At 58.5% G+C, this 21,028-nt stretch overlaps 2 protein-coding genes across 7 annotated transcripts in view; one reads left to right on the forward strand and one right to left on the reverse strand.

Annotated features, from left to right (window-relative positions):
* DRC1 (dynein regulatory complex subunit 1) overlaps window positions 1–3,343 on the forward strand; it is a gene marked incomplete at both ends in the record, with an annotated part of 45,714 nt that extends 42,371 nt beyond the window's left edge. Inside the window, 4 exons of one of the 2 annotated variants that reach the window (XM_082852172.1) lie at window positions 262–437; window positions 1,550–1,693; window positions 2,050–2,152; window positions 3,287–3,343. In XM_082852172.1, the coding sequence (XP_082708298.1) occupies window positions 262–437; window positions 1,550–1,693; window positions 2,050–2,152; window positions 3,287–3,343 (480 nt within the window). The remainder of the gene's footprint in view (window positions 1–261; window positions 438–1,549; window positions 1,694–2,049; window positions 2,153–3,286) is intronic. The other variant, XM_082852173.1, reaches the window with a different exon arrangement.
* A 1,469-nt stretch (window positions 3,344–4,812) lies between these two features.
* The window catches only part of OTOF (otoferlin), a gene marked incomplete at both ends in the record, with an annotated part of 91,654 nt that continues 75,438 nt past the window's right edge, over window positions 4,813–21,028 (reverse strand). For 2 of the 5 annotated variants that reach the window (XM_082852147.1, XM_082852146.1), the window contains 22 exons: window positions 4,813–4,993; window positions 7,119–7,219; window positions 7,325–7,503; window positions 7,630–7,871; window positions 8,026–8,124; window positions 9,603–9,691; window positions 10,062–10,204; window positions 10,875–11,035; window positions 11,681–11,851; window positions 11,967–12,094; window positions 12,397–12,534; window positions 12,931–13,065; window positions 13,169–13,305; window positions 14,194–14,260; window positions 15,956–16,087; window positions 16,511–16,540; window positions 18,043–18,113; window positions 18,608–18,770; window positions 18,854–19,015; window positions 19,530–19,649; window positions 19,866–20,027; window positions 20,727–20,861. In XM_082852147.1, the coding sequence (XP_082708273.1) occupies window positions 4,813–4,993; window positions 7,119–7,219; window positions 7,325–7,503; window positions 7,630–7,871; window positions 8,026–8,124; window positions 9,603–9,691; window positions 10,062–10,204; window positions 10,875–11,035; window positions 11,681–11,851; window positions 11,967–12,094; window positions 12,397–12,534; window positions 12,931–13,065; window positions 13,169–13,305; window positions 14,194–14,260; window positions 15,956–16,087; window positions 16,511–16,540; window positions 18,043–18,113; window positions 18,608–18,770; window positions 18,854–19,015; window positions 19,530–19,649; window positions 19,866–20,027; window positions 20,727–20,861 (2,946 nt within the window). Of the gene's footprint in view, window positions 4,994–6,555; window positions 6,632–7,118; window positions 7,220–7,324; window positions 7,504–7,629; window positions 7,872–8,025; window positions 8,125–9,602; window positions 9,692–10,061; window positions 10,205–10,874; window positions 11,036–11,680; window positions 11,852–11,966; window positions 12,095–12,396; window positions 12,535–12,930; window positions 13,066–13,168; window positions 13,306–14,193; window positions 14,261–15,955; window positions 16,088–16,510; window positions 16,541–18,042; window positions 18,174–18,607; window positions 18,771–18,853; window positions 19,016–19,529; window positions 19,650–19,865; window positions 20,028–20,726; window positions 20,862–21,028 lie in introns of all 5 variants that reach the window. The other 3 variants (XM_082852148.1, XM_082852145.1, XM_082852144.1) reach the window with 3 other exon arrangements.

A 21,028-nucleotide genomic window follows, 5' to 3' on the forward strand; every position in this document is an offset into this window, starting at 1 on the left:
CATGGCATGTGGGATGTTAGTTCCTGACCAGGGATCGAACCAGGGCCCCCGCAGTGAAAGCACTGAGTCCTAACCACTGGACTGCCAGGGAATTCTCACATTATCACTGTTTTGAAGCTCCTTAACTTCTGTAACTTTCTGTAAACTTTTCTCCGTTTTTCCTCTTTCTGTCCTCATACACTCATGCTTGTGTACCTCCAGCCATGGTTACCCTTGCACCTCTGTCCAGATCAACCCCTGGCATCTGTGTCTCCCCTACAGGAGCGAACAAGCCTCGTATCACCATTGGAGAAGCTGAACCCCCAGGGAGAGAAGGAGGGAAGCCTTGTGGACCGGGAGCCACAGGAGAAGCAGCCCCCGCCTTCTCCTAGGCTCATCCACCCAAACGATGTTCTCAAGATTCTGGAGGCCTTTGTCACGGGTCTGAGGAAACCCAGGTGGGCTGTGTTGCTGGAGGGCTTGCCTGAGAACTGGGGAAGCTGGATGGGATGGGGGCCCAACAGATGCCAGGGATGGGAGAAGAGGCTGCTGAGCCAGAACTTGGGGGGAGTGAGTAGAAGGATGTCTGGAAGGAGGATGAGAGGAATCCACGGACATTACAATGAAAGAAATGGGTGTAGAAGCGATTTGCATGCTTTCATTCATCATTCATTCATTCAACGAACATCTGTTGGGATCTGCTGTGTGTGAAGGCCCCGTGGGGAGAACACTTTGTGATCAGAACAATGGTCAAAGCATATGGAGGTGTCATGTTGCTCAGGGGAAGTGGTCACCTCCATCTGGCATATCAGAGAGGGCTTTAGGAGGAAATGGCACCAGAACTGGGTTTTCCTCGGTGTACAAAGTGGGGGGCGAAGGGCATTTTAGGATGTCACAGCACAGGGAAAGGCCTGGTTCAAGAATCACGACAAAGAGGTATGACTGGAGTGTCAAGGATCTGAGGAGTGGGACCGGCTTGGGTAGAGGAGCCAGGCCAGATCTTGAGAGCCTTACCCAAATTGCCCAAGGTCTTGGTCTTTACCCTGTAGTGGACTGGAGCCAGAAAAGGATCTTAAGCCATGGGGGAGCCCTGAGTAGACTTGCATTTGAGAAAGATCACGTTGGCAGCAGGGAGGGGGCTGCTGCTGGATGCAAGGACAGTGGTAGGAAGGTTTGTCCAGGTGGGAGGGAACAGCCTGGATGAAGCCTATCCTAGAGGGGATGGAGAGGAGATAAATTTTGAGAGCTGCTTTGCTACATTTGTGGAAGAAATAGGCAGAGTAATACACTATGAAGCCAGTGAAGTAAACTGATTGAGAGGAAGCTGGTGGATGAAACTCCAGTGATGCTTTCACAAAGGTGACAATGGCACCAGGAATCAGGAACGTTGATGACAAGCGGGTGTTCTTTCTGAGAATCTTCCACGATGTGATGAACTTGTATAGCTGGGTGGGAAGGTGACAGGTGGAAAGGCAGTAAGTCTGTGAGGTGCAGGCACTGTGATGGGCCCTGCTCGGGGGCCTGGATGACACCAGGTGGAGAGGATGGTACCAGTGCTCTCAACCTTCAGGGACTTTCGGGCACCAGTGAAGCTGCTGAAGGTTGTGCGAGACGACTCAAAGGACTCCGAGTACTGGAAGGCCCTGACCACGGTTATCCCTGCCACCACCCTGAACCTCTGGGACGCTCTCTACACAGCCTTGGAGAAATACCAGTACGTGTGTCTGGTATGGCCCAGGGGGAGGAGGGAGCCGGGCAGACAGGTAGGAGAAGGATGCTGCTTGGAACAGCCACATTTGGCGCCTCCCTGTCCCGTGAACCCTTGGAGAGAAAAGCAGCCAAAGGGCAACCCTGTTGGGGGGCTGTAGTGTTGGGGAGACCCCTCTGGCCCCGCCCTCCCTGTTCTGTTCCCACTGGCCTGGCTCGTTCAGGGCGGGAGGGCTGCTCTGGTGGGCGAGCCTTCTGGGGTCCTCTTCCACCTCCAACCAGATAGAAATACAGAGCCCCTGGCCCTTACTTGATAGAGGATGGAGGATTCAATGGGCCTCTAACCGATTTTTCTGCCCAAAGCCTCGTCCTAACCCAGAGGGCCAAGCTGCTGATAGAAAACCGTTCTCTGGAGCGGCAGAACACAGAGCTCCAGCAGCTGCTGCAGCAGTATCTAGACTCCAAGGTGGGTGACGAGACCCTCCTGGGAGGGGAGGCGGGATGCTGGGAGAGGCCGTGGGACAGGAGGAGATACTAGGAAGTGAGGTGTCACCCCTGCCCCCACCCTGCCGCGAGGCGTGGGAGCTTTGAGCTGCAGGCTGTGATAGTGTCCCTTTGATGCCCATCGTTTTCAGCACCGGCTGCTTGTTGGAGGGCTCTCAGAGGCAGTGACGAAGCCAGTGCTGGCCTCCCAGCTTACAGAGCCCTTCCACATGAACTTCCTTCTTTGGTCCCTAACAACCAGTCTGTGAGGCAGATAGGGCGGAAGTGATTCTCTCCCTTTCACAGAAAGGAGAATCGAAACTCAGCGCCTCTGTAACTTGCCCAGAGGGCAGACTCTTCCCTCTCTGCCAGCCCTGGGTGTCTGGCCTAGGATGTGACATGGGGAGGGAGGGGAGGTTCCAACTGGGGCAGATATTCCCTGGCCCCCACTCGTGCCTGCTCCAGTGACAGTTGGGGCAACTTCCCCATGGCTTGGCAGGAGGAAGGATCTCCCCGTCCTCTCCACAGGGAAGAGTCCACTGGCAACACAGTTGCTGGCTCTGCTCTGCTCCTGTGGGATCCTCCACGTGGTGCTTAAGGTCGTAACACGCGGCTGAGCGTAGGTCCTCTGTCATCAGCTGAGGCCAGTCACACGCCCACGCACTGGGGATGTGTGGCCCGTGAGGTCTCAGACCCCCTGCTACACCTGAGCGGGGGGATGTGGTGAGCCGGGGGGTCACGCTGGCCTCTTGGCCCGAGACAGGACTCAGACGTTTGGGAACCGTATGGCCCATACTTCCTTTGAGGCCATTGTGGACAGGAGGCTGGGGGTGGGGGGGAAGCACAGGGCCACACTGGGGCTATAGGGTGGGCAGGTCAAGAGCAGAGGGGAGGGCTCAAGAGAATGGATCAGAGGGGAAGGTTAAGAACGTGACCAGAGCCTGATGAGCTGGAGCAGAAGCCAGACGAGGAGCCCAGGTCTTGGCTTCAGAGGAAGGCAGGCTGCGGGCTTTCCCAGGCAGCCGGAAGTGTTTGGGGGAGGAAGTGCTCCCAGGGATTTGGAGGCCTGTGGCAGGGGGACCCTGGGGGAAGTGTCATGACCTTTACTCTTTTCCAGATAAACTCTGAACTGCAAGTTCCTCCGACTCAGGTGTTCCGGGTCCCCACAAAATAGAGCCAGACCTCAAAAGGGCAGACGCTGGTATCAGCGCTGGTGCCACAGGTGGCATCTCCTGGGGAGCTGCCTGGGCCCGCTCCCTGGGTTTTCCAGAGCTGCTGTTGTCGGGCCTGTCAAGATAAGGTGACAAGAGGAGTTACTTGTATCCTGCAGGCATGATTAAAGTCTTCAAAGAGTTGTGTCTGAATCTCTTTAAAGAGGTCAGGTGAGACACGGGCCCCTATCCCCGCCTCTGTGTCACGAGGGGACTTTGTCCCCAGCCTCGGGCTGTGGTTTGACAACAGGCTTGTAGCTGTGGGGCAGGGCCTGTGGCACGGGGCTCCCTTCTTGCTTTTGGGAGAAGTTAGTGTCTGCAGGTGGCGGTGGGAGCTTTGGGCCATTTCAGGGTCTCTGCCTGCAGACTGTTCTTGGGCCTGCAGGACCCTTTAGTGAGCTTCTGGGGCCCCTGGGTCCAGCCTGCGGTGCCCCCTGGGCTGTGCTGTGAGGCTCTTCCTGTGGGCAGCCTGGGCAGACAGTCCTGTCTGGCAGAAGTCCTTAGGCCCACCTTGAACCCTGGGCCACAAGGCCCCCCAAAGGGTTAGGGGCCCATCCTGTACTGAGTTTGCCAGCCAACCCTGCCCCCTGCCCCCCATCAGTCCCCCCACTTGGACAACTGCAGACTTGTCAGCTCAGTGTTTGATTTCTTTTATTAAGAGAAAAATCACCACTCGAGAAAGGAAAAACAGCCAGGAGAAACCCAGCTCACACAGGCAGGGGGGCAGCACTTCAAGCAAACTCCAGGCAGCCCCTGGAGGGCCGGAAGGGTGAGCCCTGGAGGGCCGGAAGGGTGAGCCCTGAAGGGGCCAGGCGGGTAGGGGGCACGGGCGTCCGGGCGTGGACGTCCAGGCTTGCGAGCGCTAGCCTGGGCTGAGGAAGCTCTGGAAAGCCGTCAGGACCCACAGGCTGGGCAGGACTGGGCTTGTGCACGCAGGGCTGTGGCTGCCTGGGCCGAGGGGAGCCGGCCCGGGGAAGCAGTCACCCCGCAGGATTAGCGGGAAGGATCTGCACTTCTGCAGAGCCAAGACTGCTAGTGTCGGCTGCCCTTGCAAGATGATGTCTGGGGGAGGGGAGGGTGATACTTTTTGCTCATTAACTCTTTGGAAAGCCCTGGGCACTGGCCCATGACATGATTCTCGATTCTCAGTGAATTTCGTTAACGCTTTCGAGCTCTGCGGGGAGGCCTGCGGAGGATGTGGGGTGGCTTCCTCTGGAGCCCCCATCCCTTCCCACACTCCCCACCCTGCAGGCAGGGACCCGAGGGGAGGGACCGGGCCAGCAGCAGACTTGAGGTGGTGAGGACAGGCAGGGAGGGGGGGTGTCACCAGCCCAGCCAGCAGGACGAAGGCCCCTGGGCCCTGAGGCCTCCATGCCGGAGGAGGGGCAAATGCCCAGGCCCAGGAGGGGAGCGCAGGGAGGCCCCGGGGCCTTCACGCCCCCAGGAGCTTCTTGACCATGTAGCCGGGGAGGCTGTAGAAGAAGAGGGCCAGCATGAGCAGCGCCAGCAGCGCCAGCACGATCTTGATGATGAGCCACTTGTACCGCGTGCAGATGAGGTACTTGATGGACTTGAGGGGGTTGAGGAACCAGACAAAGGCCGTGTCGGGCCGGCTGGGGGAGGGAGAGTCTTGGTCAGTTGGTGGCATGTCCAAGGCACCCCATGCCCTCAGCCCTGCTAGACCCCAAGAGGACTGAGTCCCCAAAGTACTGAGTGCTGGAGGGAGGGTTTGAGCCCATCTCTAAGCACCAGGTGTGCTGCCTGCATTCCCTGTCCTCTTTGCAGGACCCTCTGGTGCCCCATCTCCTCCCGCGGCCTAGACGGCATTTCTGGCAGCTGGGCAGGCATCACACCTCCTGCACCCTTGCAGTGATGGCGGGTCAATGCTTGAAGGGGCAGCCTCAGCACTGCAGGCAGTTCCGATTATTAGGAAGCTCCCCTATTGAGTGGTTCCTTGTATATGGTCCGGTGCTGCCCCATGTTCTCGATGAGATCGGTGTTTCTCAACCTCTCCCCCTTTCTGCTTCTGTCCCCACCAGGTCCTGCCAGGGGTGTGAGGGGCCCCGGTGGGGTATACGCCACCCTCACCCCGATCTGCCCACCGTCAGGGCTGGATCGCTATTCTATCTTCTGCAGGGCCGCCTAGCCCAGAAGGGCTTGTTGAGCTTACATTCTGTTGACTGTGTTACAAAAACAACAGGTTCTATGAAATGTCAAGATGGAAAATCAAAGTATTGACTATGCTTCTTCAAATTCCTCCAGCTCCTGGAGGACGTGGACCACACCCTCCAGAGCCTTTCAGCGCAGAGGGGGCTGCAGAACAGGGATGTGGGCGCAGGGCACCTGGTCTCTAGTCCCAGCGGTGACAGGCAAGTTAGGCACCTCTTCGAGCCTCAGATTCCTCACTTGTACCACAGGGTTAATAGTAGATCCCCACCTCCGGGGTTGGCAAAAGGGTGACATGAGGAAGTGCACGGGAAGCTCCCAGCCCAGTGCCCGGCACCGAGCTGTGCTCCTCATATGCTTGTTACTAAGATGTTTGAATGGGATGGGGATACTCACTGTCCTGCAGGGCAGGAAAGGGCTCGGGGTTGGGAGGAGGATACTGGTAGAAACTATTCAGGACTTGGAGGCTAATCCCAGCCAAAGCCTTTCCCCTTTCCCGTCCATCGCTCAACTTCTTTCTGCCAGTGGAACTGGGTTAGAGCCTGTCCGGATTGTTGCTGGGACAGGGAGTGGTGTAGTGCGAAGGACACCGGATTGGCAGTTTGAAAACTGAGGCTGAATCCTAGCTCTACCCTGACGGCTAGGTGACCTTGGGCAATTTACTCTTCCTCTCTGGCCTGATACGTGAACATGCAAGACAGTTATTTGCAGTTCTGAGTCTATGATACTGTTCGAAAGCTTAAAAGTTGCTGTCTGTATCCTTATGTGTGCACTTGGGGGCATACTTTTGTGTGTGCACTTGCGTGTGTGTGTGTGTGTGTGTGTGTGTGCTCCACATGCTGCCCAGCTCATAAGCCCTCGGTCCAGGAGGGAGGGAGGAATACCAGACCCAGGAGGGTGCTGGGCTCAGACCCCAAGGATCTTCTTGACCGGGTAGCCAGGCACAGGGCAGAGGAGGAGGGCGGGAGGGGCAGCAGTGCAGAAGCAGCAGCAGCTGGAGGGGCAGCCGGCGATATGTGCGCCACAGCAAGTAGTGGGCAGACTCGAGAGGGTTCAAGAACCAGATGAAGCTTGTGTCGGGCCAGCTGGAGCCGCAGGAGGAGCAGAGGGAGCACGGAGAAAGGCCACAGAAGCTGAGGGCTGGGGCGTGGGGAGGGCCCCGGCCAAGGTGGGGGCCAGGACGGGGGCCGACCCTGGGCTGAGTTCATAGTCCCAGGCACCCCCCAGCCATGAAGGCTGCCTGAGGCCCCAGAGTCCAGCACTGCAGCTGTTTGTCTTTGGCGAACACCAGGAAGAGCATTTGACTCAGCTAGGTGGGGCCTTCCCCGGGAGAGGTGCAGCTCTCCTGTACCGGGGGCCCGTGCTCTGGCTCAGAGGGAGGTGTGGATTTGGGGAAGAAGGGGAGGAGGGAGGAGGCTCCCCTGCAATGAGGCTGTGGCCTAGGAAGGGACAGAGAAGGCAGAGGTGCCTACAGAGTGGAGTGCAAGGAGACCAGAAGTTTCTGGCCCCTCCTTCCCGTTCCAGTGCCCCCAGGGACTAGCATGGCAGGGGCCTGGCCGGCAGAGCACTCACTTGGGTTTCTCCAGGGGGTCAGGTTCATTGCGGGCCAGGCCCACTGGATTCTTCTCCGCCTCCTCGGCAGTGAGTAGATGCAACTCTGCCTCCACCTTGCCCTGCAGAGAGGAACAGAATGGTCCCCGTGCCTGGGTTAGGTGCCAGGTCCTCAGCGCCCTGGCCTGGCCCAGCCCTGCCCCCTGCCCAGCAGTAGTGGTACCCACCGTGAGCTCAAACTCATCATTCTCATTGCGGGCCAGGAGGGGCCACCAGCCTTTGATGCGCTTCTGCTTGAAGATGGAAGCCAGGGGCACGTCCACCTCCCCCGTGGCCATCTCCATGCTGCACTGCTTGGCCGTCTTCGCGCCCCGCGGGAACCGGTTCAGGTCCAGCTCGATGGCCCCTGTGGCAACCTCAGAGTCAGTTCTGACATCTGGTACTATTGACCGCACCCCCAAACCTGGGCTGGGCTCCCCCTGCCCCTGCCTCCCCCTCCCCTGCCCGCTCTGCTCCGGTCCCAGCCTTGCACCCAGGAAGTCGTCGGCGGAGAAGTGGTCGGCGTCCCAGATCTGCAGGGTGAGCCGCGCGGGGATTTTGTATTCAGTCTCGTCCCAGGAGAACATGGACTCCTTCTTGGAGATGACAATCTTTTCCTCGGCAGCCAGGTAGTCGAAGGGGAACAGGTAGCGCCAGTTGAAGTTGCCCTCGCCCGTGAGGGAGTGGTAGTGGACGTCCGTGTCCTGCTTGTCCTCCTGCTGGCCCTTCAGCCACCTGTGGAGCATCGTCGCCTGCTCCAGACTTGCGGCCACACCTGTGGGGGTTCTCTCCACCCACAGCCCCCCTGTCCTCTCCCTCCTCTCCTGCCTCGCAGGGAGATGGGCCCACCCAGCTCAGCCCCCTCCCGGCCAGGGAAACTCTCACCCACCCCCGCACGAAAATGTCACTGGACTTCTCCCCAGTGAAAAAGTCATCATCCTCCAGGACCACCTCATCTGTGTTCCACACGATGACCCGCAGCTCGTACCTGGGCAGGGGGAGGGGCTGATTAGCAGCATGCGGGGGGCTTCTCCAGGGTCTTGGGGCTAGGACGGGGCTGGAGATGAGACGAGCGGGACACGTCCTGGGGACTTGGGGGTGGGCGTGGGGCCTGGGTCAGGCTGGGGCTGAGGGAGCAGATGTGGGGAGAAGCTGAGGGGATGGGGAGACATGGGGGTACCCGGCTGAGAGAAGAGGGTCCCCCAGCCAGCGTGGCTCTTATGAGGAGAGCCGGGTTGGGGGAGAGCCAGTTGGGCTGGAATGCCAGGACCCAGATCACACTCTGGACAGGGAGGCTGACTCAGGCCTCGGAGAGGCTGCCCAGGCTGCAGGGGAGGGCGTGGGGGGTGCAGGGGGGTGCAGGCATGGCTGAAGCGAGGCTTGGAGAGTCGGCAGCAAGATTCCCCCGTCTCCAGAGGCCGGAAGCTCCACTCCAGCTCTAATAAAAGTTCACACTGAAGCCCAGCAGCTGGCTGTGGACCACCATGGAATCTGATTTCCTTTACATCCTTGTCCCCAAAGGGGATTTTCCCCTTGAAGTGTCATCGTCATGATAAATGAGGTAGTTACGTCTCAACCTTTAGGAGGGAGGTTGAGTCAGCTGCTAAAAATTCCCTGGATTGTGGCTCTTGGAGTTCTGTCCTGGACTGCAAGTCCTGGAGACATAACGGGTTGGGGTGTCCCCTGGTGGCGGGCCCTGGAACAGCAGACTCAGGGTCCCACCTGGAGACTATGCCAGGTAGAACGGGCTGTATAATTTGCGGGGTCCAGTGCAAAATGGAAACGCGGGCCCCTTTGTTAAAAATCATTAAGAATTTTAAGGCTGCCATCCTGAAATAAGCGTGCGGCCCCGTGCAACCTCACAGGCCTACGCACTTGGCCCTGATCGCAGGCGCTGAGGCCAGTGCTGGCAGCGACTTGATCCTGCCACTTTACAGATGGGAAAACTGAGGGCCAGGCAGGCAAAGTGACCTGGCCAGTGTCAACTAGGAAAGGCAGATGGCGTAGCTCCTGGCCCAGTACGCCCCACTCTCCCAGCCTCCCGCCTCTTCTGGGCACTCACCCTGTGCATCTCATCAGCAGATGCCTTAAATAAAACTTGGTAGAGCTGAATGACGGCCTGGAGCAGGCTCTCAGGGCTTCTGTGTCTCGTGGGTGTGTGTGTGGGAACCCACGGGGATGCTGTGTGTGTGCACGCACGTGGAGGAGTGGGTCTGTGATGACAAAGTCTGCCGGAGCGTGCCGGTGTGAACTCACAGCCCTCGCTGACCTTGCCACGGAGGTGTGGCCCCTGCTGCAGCAAAGGGGACCCGCCCAGGGCAGGCCCCACAGCCCTCCTGATGGGTTGCTCTGTTCCCCCAACGAGGCCACAGGGGACTGACTAGGGAGACCTGGGCCTGGAGCCTCCTACAGGAAGGACGCCTTTGGGGAGCATGGAGGGAGGGGTGCTGGGCCCGAGCAGCTCACTTTTTGGGCTTCCGGGGGGAGATGTCCAGAGGCGTTCCAGGGGCCGGCATGTTCATGGGAAACATGTCCACCCACAGCTCCAGGCGGCCCTGAGGGAGGAGGTGTGGCAGGTCTCACGGACTCCTCCCTCTGCCCAGCAAGGCCAGCTCTCCTCTCCCTCCCAACCTTTGTCCTGTCAGGACCCATTTCATCAGTTTTCATCCTTGGATGCCAGCAGTTCCTATGACGTCACCAATAGCCAGTGGCAGCTTCTGAGGGAGATACCCTAGGTCTCCATCTGAGCTGATGTAATTCTCACACAAAGTTAAGACTCAAACCCTGAAGTTACGGTGAAGGGCCATGGTGTGTGCGTATGAAGGGAACGCAGTGAATAGCAGGAGGATCTGTTTTTACGGACCCAGGTTGGGACTCCCTGATCCCAAATACCAAAGAACCTCAGATCCCGGCCAGGCCAGTCACCTGCTCGATGCCCGGCTTGTCAGGGTTGAGCAGCGGCCGCGTCTCCACGTGTTCTGGCACCAGGCGGCAGCCCACGCGGGGGATGTCCTCCCAGTACCTCAGGGCCAACAGTGCCACGTGCTCTTCCGTGGGCTTCCTCTGCCCTGTGGGTGCTAGTGGTGAGCTCACACACGGGCTCAGCAAAACAAGAGACCTGTGCTGGGCCAGCGACTCAGGGGCACAAAGAAGCCCCATCTCCAGTTTACTGCTGGGAAACTGAGGCACAGAGGGAGCTGTGGATTGCCCAAGCTCTCAGCTGCCTCATGGGCCCAGAAAAGTCTGTGTCCTTGGGTTTCCTCTGCTTGGGAGAACCTGACCAGAGAGTTCTGGGCTACGAGGTCAGGGAAGAGAAAAACCCGCATCCTGTCCCAGCACCCTGAAGATGGCTGGCACTGGTTTCCTGGCAGAGATACCTGCTGATTCTCTGGGAGGTGCCAGGGGGGCAAAAGTGTGGGCACAGCCAGACCGACCTGGGTCTATGCCCTCACTCTGCCTTGTAAGAACTGAGTGGCCTTGGGCAAGTCACTGAAACGCTTTGGGTCTCGGTTTTCTCATCTGCAGAATGGGGAGAACCTCCCTACCCTACAGGGATGCCGGGAGAGAGAGTGAAGGGGACAAGTGAGTAAACGCTGCGTGGGATGGGGAGAAAGGGTGGAGGCTAGGCGGACAGGAGGGGGACAGGAGGGATGAGCGGATGGGTGGTCCCACCACAGGGAAGTGTGGGTCCTTCCTTGGCCTCTGACACCCCCGTAGCTTTGTCCAGCATCCTGTTACCGTTCTCGTCCTCGATCTCGGAGGGCCCTGTGAAGACGCGGTTGGACACCTTCACTCTCCCAGGGGGCCCGAAGTGGGGGCCGTCCACTTTGCCCTCCTTGCAGAGGCGGGTCAGGATCTGGCTGGGCTTCATGGGGTCCCGCCAGATATTGTAGCCGTGTCTGTCGGAGGAGACACATGGGCTGGGTGGGGCTCAGGGTGCGGCTGGGCCATCCCCAGGTGGTAGATGGTCCTGGCCGGTTTCCTTAGGTTGACCGTTGTTCCGTGTCAGCAAGTGAGCCCTGCCCTGCGTTCCAGGATCAGCTGACACACCAGGGCTGCTGCAGGCTGATCCTTCCTGCCCTGGGCTCCGGCCCACATGCTCAGTGTCCCAAGGATGAGTATCCAGTCTCCCCCAGGGCAGCCCACACCATCCCCCCACCGTGTCCCCTCTAACTGAACTTCAAAAACTCCCTGAGGGAACTGATAACACAAGAGGTTAAGGGCCTTGCCCAGGGTCACGCAGCCTGGCAGTGGCACAGGGCGGCCAGATCCTCAGCGCACTCTTCCTAGCGTGCTTCTGCCTCTCCTCCCAGCCCGCTTTTCTCTCCTCATCTTGCTTCCTCTGTCCTGGAATCCCCTGTCTCTCTCCTTGTCTTGGAATCTGCAGTCCTGGCCCCTGAAGGCTGAGCCCAGAACCTGGCGGGGTGGAGGCCTGGCTGGGACAGAAACCATAATATGTCCACCTTCCCAAATCCCACGGTCTGCATCTTGGTTTTGGAGTCAGGGTGTAGTAGGTGCGCCCTGCCCCGCCCTGCCCCACGCACGTGGAGTAGGTCTGGGCGATGCCACAGGTGGCGCGGTGCTTGCTGTAGAAGCGGTTCTCCAGGTCGATCTTGGTTTCCCCAATGAGGTCATCGGTGCCTACCAGATCCCAGTCGTATACGGCTACCGTCAGCAAGGATTCCATGGGGAAGGAGGCCTCAATGTCAAAGGACCTTGTCGGACAGGGTTGGGAGAAGGGTTGAGGGTTGGGCTGGGGTAGGGTGGAGTAGGAGGTGGTCTGCTCTGGGGAAGTTGGGGCAGGTGGAGTGGGACACCAGGAGGCCTTACTTCCCAAAGATGGGGTTGAGCTGCTTGGAGATGTAGTTCTCCTTGTCACGGATGTCAGTCTTGCCTAGCCGGATGGCGATGTAGGGGTCAGCTTTGCCATTGATGTCTGCGGGGTGCAGGTCCGTGGCCTGGGATGGGAGGGGTGCTCCTGAGCAGGGCCCAGGCACCTTCATCTTCCAGTGTCCCTGCCCCTCTCCCTGATGGTCCCATGACAGTGAGGGGCAGAAGCACGGACCAGGGACTTGCTGTGTGACCCTGGGCAAGTCCCTGACCCTCTCTGGGCCTTGGCTTCCTCCTCTCTAAAGGATGGTACTAGACCAGCTGACCTCCCTGGTGTCTTCCAGTTGGGGGCTGTCAGTCTGTAGCTGCTTCAGCCCTTCCTGGGTGGGAGGACCGGGAGCCTGGGGAAAGGATGTGAGGGGCCTCTCACCCGGACCACGTAGACCCGGACCAGCACGTTGATGGGGTCGTTGCTGGGGATGCCCTGGAACATGCCATAGGTGGGGTCATAGCCGGCTTCCCGGGACACGTCCTCTGGGAGTGGCACTTTGTATACGCAGAGGGAGCCCTGGGGTGAGACAAGAGTGGGTCAGGGTGCAGCTTCCCGTGGCACAGGCAGGGGTGGCATGCAAGACAGCCAAGAGCACTGAGGGTCTGCGCCCTGCTGCGGTGGGGCCGTAACCCTTTAGCTGCGGTGGGGCCTTAACCCTTTGGTTGCTGGGGTACGGAGAGTCAGGGGTTCTGGAAGGAGTGGCTGGAGTGGGGGGGGGCAACTCTGAGGGGGGTGGAGTGGGGAGGTGGGTTTAGGGCAGATGATCTTTATCAATCAGCGTGGAAGTATTTTTATATTTTACCAACCGGGTTGGCTGACAGTTCCACCTGGCTGTCAGCCCCGGGCTTGGGCTCGGGAGAAGAGCTGGTGGGGGGCTCAGGACTTAGGGCCCACTTGTGCTCCCTGCCTGACCTTGAAGCGCCCCACGATGCGCTCCTCCTCAGTTGCGCCGTCCTCGTTGTCCCCCGTCTTGCCCCGAAGCAGGTTGAACGTGTGCAGCCAGTCCTCGAAGCTGTCGAACTCTGACTCCAGCTCCTTGGGGTACACCTGAGCCAGGCCGGGCTGTCAGGGGGTGAGGCCGGTCCACCGGCCTCTGTCTTGCCCCCGGTGTGACCCTACTTTCTGGCTAGGTCTGCTCCCAGACCCTCACCTTGAGTTCATCAATCTTGGGTTTCTTCTTCTCAGGGGCCTCCGACCCTTGGCCCGGGCCTGGGCTCTGGGTTCTCTTCTTCTTCTCCTCCTTTGCAGCCCTTGACTTCTCCTTGCCCTTCATCAGCCCCTTCAGGCCTGGCCAGAAACAGACAAGAGGGCAGAAATGATGTGGCAGGAAGGCCTGGGCTGGAGACCCAGCTCTGTCGCTTTGCTAATTTAACTTGCAGGTCTCTGTGTGCTCATCTGTAGAAAATGCAGACAATGCTGCCTGGCATGCCCGCCTCACATGGGAGCAGGGCACCAGTATGCCAGAAATGTGCAGAGCCTGTTGTGTGCCCTTTGACAGAGAGGGGCGTGGAAGGAGCTTGGGTCTGGTGCCAGCTCTCTGTGCTCTCTGGCCTCAGTCTCCTTGTCTTTAACATTAAGAGGATTGTTCTGTATCAGCATTTCCCAAACAGCATTCAGTGGAACACTAGGTGTAGGCGTTCTTGGAATGCTTTAAAAGAAAAGATATATATGTGTGTGTGTGTGTGTGTGTGTGTGTGTGTGTGTGTGTAAAATAAGCTGGGGAAATATTTTATTATGTCTTCCTTTTAGAGATTTATAATAGCATTTGTATATTAAAGGCACTGAGAAGTCCTGCACCAAGGGACCTGTTTAACCCATTTGACCCCAGAACCCTCTTTTCCCTTCAGAAGACCCATTAATAGTGTTCAATGGAAAAGGTCTGGAAAATACTGAATGGGGTGAGCTCTGAGATCCCTTCCAGCTCTGATGTTCTGTGACTCTAAATGTCTGTCCCTCACTGTGGCTGCTGAACTGGTCAGAGTAAAAGCCACTCTAGATAAGGGCCTCAGCCTGCTCTCTGGTACCCAGGGATGCCTGGTGATATCTGCTGTTGGCTGCTGCAGCTGTGAGGGCCCATGGGAAGGGGAAAGAGAAGCAGCTGGTGTGACAAGCAGGGGAGCCACCCATCTGGGGGGCTGGGAGGGAAAGGCAGAGATCCAGGGCTCCAGGGCTTACCCTCAGTGTTGTCCATCTCCTCCTTCTCCTCCAAATCAATTCCTGAGGCCTCTTGCTGTTGAAGTTGCTGCCAAAAGATGAGGTGAGGAGGAGGGAAGGTGGGTTTCCTAGGAAGGTGTTTGTTGAACCCACACTGTGGTGTCAGACCAGTCTTAAATGCTTAGATGCAGAAACTCTTTTCCATTGGGTTTCAAACCCATGATGTGCTTAAGTGGGTTAAAAAAAAAGTTTATGATGTGTACAATGTGACTTAACTGTACTTAGGGGTTATGATTCTTTAATTGTGTATGATTGAAAAATATGTTTTCTTTAATGTTGCTTCTTAGTGGTATTATTATTTTAATGTAGAAAAGTATAACTGAATAAGAAAATGTGCCTTATTTTCTTCAGTCAGTACACACTGGACACTAAATCATCATTTCACCCAAGGTGTCACTGCCACCTGGTGACAGCCTGTGCAAATTACAGGAATAGACTCGAGACAATGGGCAGCCTCTTGGAGCTCCAGGCTGGCCAACTTGAATCGAGGAGGTGTTGGTGGGAGAAGATACTACTAGGTGTCCCCCAGTTATCTGCTCTCCTCCTCTCTAAAAGTTTTTGGCACACAGCTACCTAGCTAAAGATTACATTTCCCAGCCCCCCTTGCAGCTAAGTATGGCTATGGGACTAGATTCTAGCCAGTGTGAGCTGAAGTGATATGTGCAGCTTCTAGGCTGGGCCCTGAAAAGGAAAGGAGTATGTGTCCCCTTCTTCTCTTTACCCTTCCCGTGGACTAGTATTAGGACGTGACGGCAAGCCATCTCTAACCACGCAGATGCCAGTAACAAGATGGCAGTGTCTTGGTCCCTGACCCCACTGAATCACCATACCAACCTTCTTCTTGTTCACATCAATCTAACTTGCTACAGCAGTTTAACCTGTGCTCTAACATGGGTAGTAAACATCACACACAGCTCGGGTCATAGGAAGGGCCTGGGGGAGAGAATGTGGCTGGATCAGCTTGGTTGAGGAAACACAACCATGGGCACATGTCCATCCTGGTCAGTCGGTCAGTCAGGGAGTGCCCTGAGCTAGGCTGGCAGTGTGGAGAGAGACAAACAAGGAAGAGGAGACATGAGCTTTCTGGAACTTGCAATCTGGCTCAGCAGACAGAACCCGTGTGCACACAATAGGGGAAGAACATTTCACAGCCACAGTGACGGAGGCATGTAAAATAAAACAGCTGGGTGTTATTACGTAAAATAATAATAGCTGTGCAAATACTACTGAGAAGTTGTTGCTCCCTTTGGCCTCTGAGGGTGTATTTCTCCTCTTCCTCAAAGGTCACCTCCTCTGTGAAGCCTTTCCTGATGCCCCCAGGCACTCAATTGCCTTTGTTATCACATGGTAGTGTACCTGCTTGCATGTCCATTTCGCATGTCCAGTAAATACTCAGGGCAGGTAGCCAATCTTATCTTTTGGCTCCTGTAGCCCCTAGGTTGGTGTCTGACTCATCATATATACTCGAGGTATTTGTGGAAGAAATGAATGAGGACTAGAGAAAACCAAGGCAGGGAAGGTAGACTGGACCTCCATCCTGGAAAAAGGTGAGCTAGAACTTCGAGGCTCTGAGACAGCCTGCTCCAAGCTCATGCCGATGGAGTGGGGGAGCCAGCTCTGGTGCGGGCGGGGAAGAAGCTGGATAGGAGGGTCTGATGTGGAGCTGGGGTTACCCCTCCCAGCCCAGTCCCTCCTCGGCCCCCTGCCCAGGCCAAGGCATCACCTCTTTCATGGTATCGATGGAGGCAAAGTACTTGGACCACCAGTCCAGCATGCTCTCGTCAGGCTCCTCCTCCTCTGGTTCTTCCGAGCTGCCCTTCTTCTTCTTCTTCTTCCTCTCTTTCTCGTCATCAGCCTGCAGGGTTGGCTAGGTCTAGAGTCCTGCATACATCCCCGCACCCTGGCCATTCCCAGAGACCTGAACAATCCGGGGTTCCCCCACTCATTCCGACCATCTGCTCCAGGAAAGCCCTGGGCTCCAGGAGGCTCTGTGGGGCTACCGACATCAAGGTCAGGGCCTTATTTTATGGAAGTGGATGTCACGGCCCAGAGAGGGTCATGACCTGCCAGCATGAGCCCCCAGCCAAGGCAGGACTGCCTCTCATGGGCCCTGCAGTCCAAACAGCTCTCTCCCTCTGCCTCTTTGGAGGGGTGAGATGGCCGGGGCATCAGGGGGTATGGGGTGGCTCGGTCCCTGATGCTGTCTTCCTTGGCCTGATACCCTATGTAGTACAGGGTCTTCTCTCCCCAGAGCCCCCTGGCTGGTCCCCACACTCACCACATCCACCTTGATGACGGCATCAGAAGCCTGCAGAAAGGAACCAAGGAGACAGGGACAGACTTAGCCACTGGGGCCGGAAGTGGTAGGTAGCGGCTGGCCAGGGAGGGTGGAGGAGAGGGAGCCCAGGCAGGGATGTTCCCTGTGTCGTGAGCGCCATGCTCACATGGCCAATTCTGGGTCTGTGGAAGGTCTGCCTCGAAGTTGTTTCCTCAGACCTTCCAGGTGGTGGTTTGCAAACTTGGCTGCACATTAGAATTACTGGGGGCTTTTAAAAATCATCAGCTGCAGGGCTCCACTGAGTCCAAATGAGGGTACTGGGCACCAGGAGAGTTGTAAACTCCCCAGATGACTGCAGTGGGCAGTCAGAGTCAAGAGGGGAGGCGGACACGGCATGAGGCTGGAGGTCAGTAATGTTGGCTGGATGAAGGACAAGTGCCTTAAAAAGTAAGTGGACACAAAATTACACAGCTGAAGAGGAACCTGGTGAAAAGGGCCCCACCAGAGTCCAGGGCCTGTGGGACGATGGGGCGGCTCAGGTCTGTGCCGTCCTCTTGGTTCACTGATGGCCTGAAACCAGGGGGCTTCCCCACCCCGGCCCTGCCTCCAGGAGGAACAGGCTTCTCAGGGAGGAGCTCAGGAAGCTGGAAGCCGAGGGAGATGTGGCATCTCCAGGTGTAGCCCCAGAGCCCCTGGCAGTGCCATCCCAGGCCTGCAGGCCAGGCCCCGGGCCTCGACTCCTCCCCTTTTCCATGAGCCATGCCCCGTGCTAACTCAGCCTGCTGGCTGGGACTCCATGGGGACCAGGATGATGAGGTAAGGAAGGATCCTTTCAGACCGGACTCAGATCTCAGAGGCTAGGAGACGCCCCTGTGCTGTGTGAAGCGCATGCAGTCAGGAACGGGATTTGGAGAATGTGGTGGGAAGGAAGCCTGCTTCCCGCCCCTCTGTCCTGTCTGGATTCAGGATGGCCTGCTCCAGGCCAGCCTCCATCCCGCCGTCCCCTGCTGACGCCATGTCCGCATCCAAACACCGAGGTGACAGGTCTCCCTCTGGCAGACAAAGAGCCCCGGTCCCAAAGCCAGGAGGAATAACGAGCTTCCACCTGGAAATCCTGCCCCAACCCACACCTTGGGAGAGTTGTTTGTAAATGGCTGGGAAGGAAAACCGGGGACCCTCTGCAAAGAACACTGGTGTTTGCACAAGGAATCCATTGCCTATGGTGTCGTTTGTTGGAATAAAAATAATGGCAGGCTTACTTCACACGGTTACTGCTCTCTCTGTCTCTCATACGTGTGTACCACGTGTTCATGCACATGTGCACACACGCGTGCAGAATTGAGTCTCGCCTTCCAGGACAGTATAGGATGGGGCTGTGCGTACGTGCAGTCAGGGCTAGCCCTGGCCCATCGCACGCCAAAGGAGGAGTGACTTAACGTGTCGTCTTGTGTGCGGGGTGGCCCGGCTCTGGGAAAGTGTCACCCTCAGTTGCACGTCCCCAGCCAGCGTGGGGCTGACCCCAGGCGCCTTACCGCATCCAGCTTCACCACGGTCTCCAGCTTCTTGACAGGCACCTCCGGCTCCATGTTCACCACGACCTCCCCTGTGGGGTGAGAAGAGGGGCCCCCACTGTACAGCACACGGCCGCCCTGGAGGAGCCCGCCTGGACAGAGAGATGGACAGACAGACGAGGAGGAGCAGGCGGAACCGTGAGAGTCAGGGGTGCTTGGAAGGGCCAGAGGCCTAAAGCTGATTCTAGAGCTTTCCAGGGGAGAGGGAGGAGGTGAGCCAGAGAGGAGGGTGAGGTGTGCTGGATGACACAGTGGAGGCCGGGGGGCGGGGGATTCGGGGGGTTGGGACGGGGGGATGGTCCTGGGTCTTCTCCAGGAACCGGCTGAGGAAGCCATCTGCCCTCAGGCTCTCTAAGGACCCCTGGGCTCTGGCCTTTCTGGCACTAGAGCTTGGGGCCACCCTGGGCAGCCTTCCTTGGCCCCCAGGGCGGGCCTCCCCGGCCCACTTAGAGATGGCCCCGGGAGGAAACCAGGTGGGCTGCCCTGTGAGCCGGAGGCCCTGCCCTGGGCCTCAGGAGCGCCATACCCGAGGCGTTCCAGGTGGGGGCCGAGTGGTCCGGGGGCCGATAGATGAAGCGTCGCAGGGAGCTGACGGTGTGCGAGCCGACCAGGGTGTAGCGGCCGAAGGCCCGGCAGTCCACCACGCGGATGTTCAAGGGCGGGTGCAGGAGCTCGTTCTCCGGGAGGTCCTGGGGGTGGGGCAGGGACTCTGAGCCCAGAGAAGGGGCAGAGGCACCCAGCTCTGCCCAGGCAGGTCCCGGCCCACACTCACCACTTCAAAGCACTTGACGAGGGTGCTGAAGTTGGGGTTCTTCTTGTAATTGTGGATCAGGGACGACTGCACCCCCTTCCCCGCGCACTCGATGTCTACCCGCGGCCGGTCCACCTGGGCCAGGTTCACCCGCTTCAGGTCCCGCAGACCCCAGAACAGCACCTGCATGGGGGGGGGCAGTGGGGGGAGAGGACAGCCCCTCAGTCAAGGGCACCAGCTGCGGGCGGGCAGGGCCACCTGAGGAGGAACCGGGCTGTGGGTGGACCGTGCATCAGGAGGGGCAGGGCTGGGAGAGCCGAGGAGGGGCGGGTGTCCTGAAGGCGCTGGGGGGTGAGGGTGGGTGTTGGGGGCAGATGGGAGGGCCGGGAAGGGTCCTGGACCGTGGCAGTGTGACTCAGTGCAAAAGTGGCAGGCGCCGGACGGTCGCGAGCCTGGGTCTGCTACTGGCCCCTGGGTGTGACCTTGGGCCAGTCACTTCTCCTCCTGGGCCTTCAGTGTCCTTATTTGAAAACCGGAGCATGGCCTGAGGTTGCTGAAGACCCCTGGAGTTTGATGCCAACAGTGTAATGCATGCCTACGACCCTCATGGAGAGAGAGTGAGGGGGGCCAGGGAGCAGAGCACAGCAGGGCCTGTTCAGGGCAGGGCTGGGAGGGGCCGGATGGAGTCCTCACACACCTCTATCCGGTACTTGCTGAGCACGGGCCGGATGCCCATAGGCACAGGCATGATGGGACCTCGGTCCATGTCCACTGGGCCATTGATGGGCGGCAGGTCGGCCTTCCCTGCTGGTCCAATCTGGGGAGTGGGGGACATAGCGTCACACCCTGGGGAGCCCGGGGAGAGGGCTCTCTCTCCCCATGAGTTATCTGGCATGTGATCTGGGGAGACAGGGAAGGCTGAACAGCCCAGGTCCCCAAGAACCACACCCCCAGCTTCCTGTCCGACTGGCCTCACAGCAGGATGGGGAGGAGAAAGGCCCCTGGCCCAGCCCCCTCTTTCCAGCAGCCCCACCTGCAGCAGCTCGAAGGCGGCCAGCAGGTCCCCGGCCGTGGCGTTGCCGCGGTAGATCTGGTAGTACTCGAGCTGGGGCGGGAAGCGGGGCGGGCAGTACGCCTCGTCGGCCATCTTCACCAGGGGCTTGGCAAAGGTCCGGCCTATGAAGTCGGTTTTGCCCTGATGCGACAAACAGCCAGGGTGGCCTCTTGGTGCTTGAACTGACCAAACGTGTTCACACCTGGGATCTCATTCAGTCCTCACCACGGCCCCATGTAGTTGCAGGTGTGATCACCCCATTTTACAGATGGGGGAAACCAAGTCTTGGGCTAGCTCCAGGCCATGCTGGCAATGAATGGCAGATGCAGGACTCAGGACTACCTCTAGTCCAGAGCTCACTCAGGGCACCCCAGTAGCTGAGGCGGCTTGTAGTAAGGGGCTCCCCAGCTCTGGAGGGGTCACCCTAATCCTCCACTCCCTTACTCCAGAGCTCCCATGGAGAGCTATGAGGCTGTTACTGACTGTGGTAGGTGTGGGCAGGGCTGGGGGGGCCCTCAAATGGGGAAGGCTGGGGACAGCAGGCTTTCGGGGCACATCTGGGTCTGAGCTTGGTCTGTCTGTGCCGGGAGGTGGGACGCCCTGGCCTGTCTCCTCCCTGAGGCCCCAGAGGCCCACAGCATCGGGAAGGGGTCTGGCTGCAGTGACAGGGCAGGAGACACCCGGGGTCTCCTGGAGGGGCTGGTCAGCAGCCCAGACTCCCAGCTTCCCCAGCAAGCACCCTGGCCAAAGGGCTCTGGGGGTGGGCTGTGGAGGTGACCGCTAACGCAGGTGGAGTGCGGGGGAGGAGGCGTGGTCCCTGGTGCCAGAGCCCACCCATACCATGCTGTCCTGGTCGTAGATTTCAATGACAATGATGGGGGGGTCGTCCCGCAACTCATGAGCTTCGCCATAGAGCTCCAGGTTGTCGAACACCAGCATCTGGTCCCAGGTGGGGCACAGGGTCTCATTCAGCACCTGCAGCATGGAGGGGGGGGCACAGGTAAGCGATGGTGGATGGGCAACACCCGAAGAGGAGTCACCCCCAGTCTCTGTGGTTTCAAGGGGACGCGGGAGCACGAGCGCCATGTCCCCTGACTCTTCTGGGAATCTTAAAATGAGGCTGATGTGAGGTCTGCTCCTGA

This window comes from Leucopleurus acutus, assembly GCF_964270905.1.
Source record: "Leucopleurus acutus genome assembly, chromosome: 12".
NCBI lineage: Eukaryota > Metazoa > Chordata > Mammalia > Artiodactyla > Delphinidae > Leucopleurus > Leucopleurus acutus.